Consider the following 7,022-nt stretch of genomic DNA (forward strand, 5'->3'; position numbering starts at 1 on the left):
CTGCTAATTATGTTTTAGTGTTCTAGTTTAATTGCCCAAAATTCCAAAGATCAGCGCAATCTTTCAGATTTTCTTTTAGAAAGTGGCATAAAATCAGCAAACATTTGCTTTTTATAACAGATTGTGCCCTTTGATTGTCATCTCTGTCTCTTGGGAACACCTGGATATAAACCATCAGTTCCCTTGGACAGGCTGAGCTTAGTTCACCCCCTGAAGTGGATCCAGGGTAACTTTCTTTAGGTGCCTTTGAAGAGCAAGTGTTTAACATCAAAGCTTGTTAAAGATCCAGATACACCAAAAAGTTACTCTGAGTAAGCTTAAAGCACATGCAGCCAGGTCTGCTTACCCTTCCAGATAAAACTCTTCCTTTGGCAGTGAGCATTAACTCACTCTGTTGTCTCTGTACTCTGCACTGGTTCACATGGCCTAGGGCAGTGGTGACCTGTCCTCATATGAGCTTTTGCATGACACATCTGTGGTATATATATATATATATATATATATAAAAGTGCTGGATTAGAACATCTTCTAGTGTATGTGAGACTGTTTCTTATCCATGGTGATATCCCTCAGAAATTCAGCAGTGAAAAACTGAGGATTTGTGAGGTAACACAGAACTGAATTGAGGCATCAACTTTTTTATGACCTTGAAAAAACAAGACATGGGGCTTTTGGGTATATCAGCATCTTGTCAGGCTTGTAGAAGGGGTGAAGGAACTCTCAATACATTAATTCAAATATGTTAATTCAAATGTGAAAAGTTCTGCTGGAGGAAAGAAGATTCTTTCCTTGTGATGATCACCTTCTATCAGATGATTTATGAGTTTCTTGAAATGCCAATTTTTCTCTTACTAACAACATCTTTTCTGTTTTGTTCCTCAAGTAATGTCACAGAAAGCGACAACACCAACCTAACTGAGAGCACACCTGTTTCCTGCTACCCGTGTAACATGATGAAAACTGAATCCAAAGAGCCTGAGAGCACAATGCCTTTGGGAAGCCCCTCAGCTGAAGCTCTGCCTTCGAGGTTATCTTGGCCAAACCATTTTTCAGGAACTGCTGAAGGCCTGAATAGGAGCGATTTCCTCCTTGATCCAAGCAGGAGCTACAGTTACCCCAGACAGAAGACCCCAGGTACGCCAAAGAGAAATTGTCCAGCACCTTTGACTTTTGACTTCGATGGATGTGAGCTCCCAACAGGGTACTCCCCGCTGACTCCAGCAGAGCTCACAAACACCATCTCCAGCTGTCCAAAGTCAGCAAGTTACTCTCTAGACTGCACTGATGAGAAAACTCTGGGAGTCAGCAACACAAAGCAGAGCCATTCGTGTCCTGCCTTACCTCCTCGGGCACCGAAGTCAAGTGAAGATAAGACAGTTACAGACATGTGTCCCTTGCCACTGAAAATAGATGGTGCTGAGGAGGAATCAAAAGCTGGCTCTGCAGTCGTCTTGGAAGATCAGTATCTGGCTAAAAAGGGCATGCAGGATACATTCTCTGGGTCTTACCCCTTCTCATCTCCCCTCCATCTCCAGTTAGCACCAAGGTCTTGTGGGGATGGCTCCCCCTGGCAGCCACCCACAGACCTTTCTGGACTCTCTATAGAGGAAGTGTCTAAATCATTGAGGTTTATTGGTCTGTCAGAAGACGTCATATCATTTTTTGTCACAGAGAAGATTGATGGCAATTTACTGGTTCAGCTTACAGAAGAAATCCTATCAGAAGACTTCAAGCTAAGCAAATTGCAGGTTAAGAAAATACTGCAGTTCATTAATGGCTGGAGGCCCAAGATGTGATGCTGGCTAGTTTTTAGTGAAACTGTATACTTGATACATTTGAGCTAATATGTCACTTCCTGTTTTTTTGCACTAAAAATCCTTCTTGTAAATAGTAGTAGAAAAATTCTTACTATGCAGATAAACATTTTTCAGTGGTGAATGGACTTTTTTTTCTATGTCAATAATAATGGTAGAGAATCTGCAGAGGTGTGCCTTTGTGCATCCCTGAACATTCAACAGCTGCTAAAAACAGGACACTAAGGGAACTTTGACTCCACAGTCTGTTATGACTTAGTTGTATTTATTACTGAACAATTTGATGCTGAAAGGCACACACCAATCCAGTTTACAGTTTTGTGTTAACTGCAAAAAAAGGTATTTCTTATGGGATTATTTCTGTTCACATAATATTTGGCAACATGCTGTGACTTGCAGATATACAAAAGCATTGGTTTTGACACTACATCTGAAAATGTTAAGAATTGCTGTGAAGTGCCACTAATACACTATTCTTGCAACATTATTTTTATGAACTGTATCTTCCTGACTATCTGTAATGTGGATGCATTTTCCATGTTACTTTGAGCAAAAAGAGTTAAATGTTTTTAAACCAAGAGTCATGCTTAGCTCGTTGCCCAGAGGGGAGGGAGAAGGGGGATTTTCTACTGAGCCACTCTGCCCTGGCCAATTAAAAGTTTATGACCTGTAGATTTCAAAAGTTGCTTTTGTAGTCGAATGACTGGAGTAAATAGCATGACTTCTGGTCGTGCAGCTTTCTCATGGGAAAAGCAGTTCAGTGCACAGGCTCTTTTCTCAGCAAATCCTGCATGCTGCAGCAGCCTGCTAGCACAGCCCTTGCAGGAGCCGTGCTGTGGTGAAAGGTAACAACTCCTTGTGTTTCTTGTGCTGCTGCTCTCATTGTCTGGAAAAGCGCTTGGGCTGCTCTCCTCTTCCTGTGGTCAGACCTGTGTAGGAAGGTGACAGTGCTCCTGTGTCATGCCTTTGAAATAAAGTGCTGGCAAAGTGGGAGGGATCGGAAACAAAGCGTGGCATGCTGCTGAGAATGAGCTGAGGGAGGTTTTGGGCCATGCCACAGGAAATGCTTGTGATCTTTTCAGTTCACCTGTCTTGTTTGCAGTGGGCTAGGAGGATGTGGGTGGCAAAGTGGGGGGTGCTGTAACATCAAAGCATGTGCTAATTCAGTTGCCCAGCTGCAAAAACTCACTGCAATAGATGTCACATGGAAATAGCAGTTAAAAGGGAGGCAGAAATGGTAGGTGGGCATTAGTCTGCCCCTAGAGACCTCTTAAATTTAACTGCTCAAAAGGCTAGGAATAGCATTAACTTTTGGTAGTCCTTTGTGGATTTCTTGTAGCAGACAGAGCTCTTTGAAATGTGTCTAAATAACCCCAGGATCCCCCCTGCCTTTGTATACTGGATTTGAGGATTTGTGGAGATCCTTAAGAAACAGTCTGTGTTAACCCTTCCTCCTCAGCAAGTGTGCATGCCCAGGATCCTCAGGTGATCAGGGCTAGGAATGCTAGAGCAATTTCATCTTCACTTACTGCTGAGCAGAGCCCTGGCCAGGAGAAAACCATCACCTGCCTTGCTTACCTTTTTGATGTATTAAAAATATCTCCATTGTAGGGCATGTAGTTGGGAGCATCAAGAGAACATACAGAGCAGAGACAAAAAGGCTAGGTTTGCCTGTTTTCTCAACCATATTGACTCATTAAAAAGAATTTATTAGCAAAGAGAGCTTTCTGTTGTTGGGACATTTCATGTCATGTCACCTTGCCGAAGCCAAGATCCATTATTTGTCTTCCAGTAATGCAAACCACCAGTTCCCAACTAGAAAGAAAAGCCCAGTTATTGTGGGTACTATAGAGCCAACAAATATCTCAACAGAAAAAACCCCAGGAGTTTATAATCCTGTTTTTCATAATATATTGACTTTAAGCAACAGATCAATAGCTTTTTCCAAATGCTTTTGAATTAGCATTCTAAAATATTTTAGCTTTAAATAAGGGTAGATCAAATTCAGATATTGTTCAGAGGTGTATGTTTGTTGGTCAACCACATGCAAGTTGAAACCAATGGCCTTTTAAACCTCACTGTCAAATGAGTATTCATATATGAAAGGGCCTAATCTTTAATGTCAGGTACTTGCCATTGTTTTGCTCGGCTTGTTAATTCTAGATAAAAAAAACCCAAAAAAAATAATACTGTAGTCTTGGTAATATTAACATTAAATATTGCTAACACCCCCCAGAATATTAACATCCCTGAGAAAGAAATTTTCTTTGACTGTGGATTCACATCTATTTTATTATCTCTGCTTACCTGCTTCAAGTGGTTATTCCTGCAAAGAGACTGGTGGAATTTGCATTCATGACCATGCTGCACTAACATCCCATGTGCATAAACCAAAATAGAACTGGCCCACAGAAAGGCCTAGAAATGTGCATTGATTGAAGAAGCTGAGCCTGTGTGCCAAAGTACAGCTAAAACCTCTAACTGCAGATTTGCTATTGATGGCCTTCCAGTTGTCTCGTTCTGCTTGGCACTGCTTACTTACTTTTATGCATAATATATTAGCATTTAACATTTTCTTTTGCCCTTAGCCACTCATCACCTTCACTTTCCAAGCCATTTTGGGGGATTTAGATGTTCCTAACATTTGTGTTCTGTGAATTATATGGCTCCAGTGTCGATCTGCCTGCTGTGGTACTCAAGCTGGAGTGAAGTGTCTGCTCTGGTGAAATCAGAAGAGTGATGAGCAAACTGGGTGTATGGAATGTTGTAGCTCAGCCTTTGGATCCTAGGTTATGGAAAGGGGTACCTTTCAGTAGGTAGCCAGGCTATGGCAACTCCCAAGCACAGCACAAATGTCAGCAGTGGGGAAAACCAATCTGGTTTTGGACAGTAGCGGAGTCCAGCCATGTTGATGGAAGTTGTGTTGATTGTCTTTGAGGCCTGAGAGCTGTAACTATTGAGCATTGTGCCAGAGTGGGCCTAAAATCACTTATATTTTTAAGGCAGTCCACTAAAATACGCCAGTCCTAACCTTGGATTTCTTCCCTCAGATTAAATAAATGTAAGGCCTGTGGTGCTTACTTGGTTACCGGTGTCTGAGCTGTGTGTTGTCCTTGGGGTTTTTGTTTGTCTGGGGGTTTTAGTAGCAAAAAACACGTCATGTCATTCTGTATGGAGCTGTCTCTCTGTCCTGCACCAGGAAACACATCCTTTCTATGCAACTGTTATGTGCTGGTTCAAGGACTGATGCTGCCTTCAGCAATAAAAGCTGGATTCTGGCATGGAGGCTTTCCTGGAGTGGACACCACATTGGGCAGGGAAGGGATGGAGAGGAAACTTGAGGGGGAATGCTAGTTTCTTTCAAATGTTCATTGTGCCTAGGATGATGATTCTTTGTCTTGCTGCCTGCCTGGCTAACCAAAGCTGTGTTGACAGCAACTCAAAGTGCATATTTGCATTCTTATTCTTGCCATATTGTAAAAATTGCCTACAGCTAGAAACTTAGATGGAAAACATTTGGTCCATCCAAAATTAGAAGGGAAATACATTTTGAAGTGTTCTTTTCAGCTAGAAGCAAGGGTTAGAATTTACTGTGTATTGCTGTGTATTTTCTAATAGAACGGGTTTACTTGTCTCTTAAAAGAATTTTGTTCCACAACAACAGCTTCAAGAGAAACAGTGTAAACAGCAAAGCTTCCTGAAAATACTCTGAACACCTGAAAAAGGTGTTTCAAACCTGTCTATAAAGAGTTGTTTTCTCTGATCTTTTCATCTTGAATCAACTTCTTGGTTGTCCCCCCACAAAACAAATTGTGCTGGCACCAGCCTCTTGTGTGCTTCCCAGTGGGTTTCCTGCCTGTAACACAGGCGAGCCAAGTCCTGCCTGCAGGCCAGGCAGGGGGTCACACCGTGGTACTTAACAGCCAAACACCAGCCCTGTGCGAGGACTACGGCTTAGCACAGCTCTCCTGGCTCCTCTTTCTGAAGCTTTGAAATTGCAGCATTCCTGTATGCAAACCTGAAGGTACAGATGAAATCCTAATAAGCGAGAGGGATCGTCCTTTTTATTTATAGAGATGGCAGGGCAGTGGGGAAATTAAGGCCCCTTGTTGAGACCTAGCAATAAATGACTCTCCATTTTGTTATGTCTTAAACTCCTGGTAGTCCAGGAGTTGTTCAGACTTCACAATTTTTGTGTGTAATAACCAAATTTTCAGTGTGAAAATCTGCAGAGTGATTCTCTTGACTTGGACAATCTTCTGAATTGTATTAAAAATATGTTTGTTCTTAGCTCTTTAGATTCACTTCGGGTATGTCAAAAAAATAACACTTGGGAAAAATAAAAAAAGAAAAAGCCCCAAAACTTTGGCTTAGTACATTTCCGTTATAAAACAAAGCATGGGTTTTGTGGAATTCTGTGCTGTTTTGGGCTTTTGTGTAAAAGGCTGGAGGCAGATTGTTATTTAAACCAGGTGCAAATAAATATCCCTGTAATGTATATGAACAAATTTAAACTGCGTATTGTAAGTATATAAACTGTATATTAAAGACACTATTTTCATGATACTTCAAATGCGTACAGAATTTGTTGTACTAAATTGGTTGGGTTGCATGTATTATATAAAAGGGTTGGTTTTCATTTAGTAATTTCACTGACTTATCCTCTTGCTCATCTCAGTATAATTTGGAAATAAGCAGTTCTCAAATAGTTACTTTCACAAAGTAAGATTGGGATAATTGAGAGGAGTAATCAGGTTTTGCATTTAACCTTTCAAGACATGTTACTTTTTCCTGTCTTGTAATCTCACTTGCTCCCCTTCAGCAAGAGTATTGAGCTGTTTCCCCAAAGAATTTGTTGCCAGACAGCTTGCCAGTCTCTAGCAGATGTTCATCTAAAATATTATTTTCCCAAGCCCTATTATCTTTGCTTTGGAGGAAAGCATTCCATTATAATTGGGATATGCTTTTAAGTGCAAGGCCATGCGCAAATATTCCTGTATTGCAGAAAGTTTTTGAGGCATTTATTGGATGGGGAGGAAATTAGAGACAAAACAATGCTGTAAGGTTGCACGTTGTCTGTTCTCACTTCCTTCCATACTGGCGATGGAGGGAAATGTCAAATCTACAACCATCAAGGTGTTATGCAGCGAAGTTGCTGCTGCACCAGGTTCCTTTGGGCTGAAGCTTCTTTCGCTGATACCAGGCCAA

General features: G+C 41.3%; 1 protein-coding gene across 1 annotated transcript in view; it reads left to right on the top strand.

Moving 5' to 3' along the window:
* Positions 1-6,380, top strand: part of GAREM1 (GRB2 associated regulator of MAPK1 subtype 1) — a 100,866-nt gene extending 94,486 nt beyond the window's left edge. Inside the window, exon 6 of the mRNA XM_021525726.2 lies at positions 884-6,380. Within this exon, the coding sequence (XP_021381401.1) occupies positions 884-1,796 (913 nt within the window). The 3' untranslated portion in view covers positions 1,797-6,380. The remainder of the gene's footprint in view (positions 1-883) is intronic.
* The last annotated feature ends 642 nt before the right edge of the window (positions 6,381-7,022 follow it).

Source organism: Lonchura striata, chromosome 1, assembly GCF_046129695.1.
Source record: "Lonchura striata isolate bLonStr1 chromosome 1, bLonStr1.mat, whole genome shotgun sequence".
NCBI classification, from domain to species: domain Eukaryota; kingdom Metazoa; phylum Chordata; class Aves; order Passeriformes; family Estrildidae; genus Lonchura; species Lonchura striata.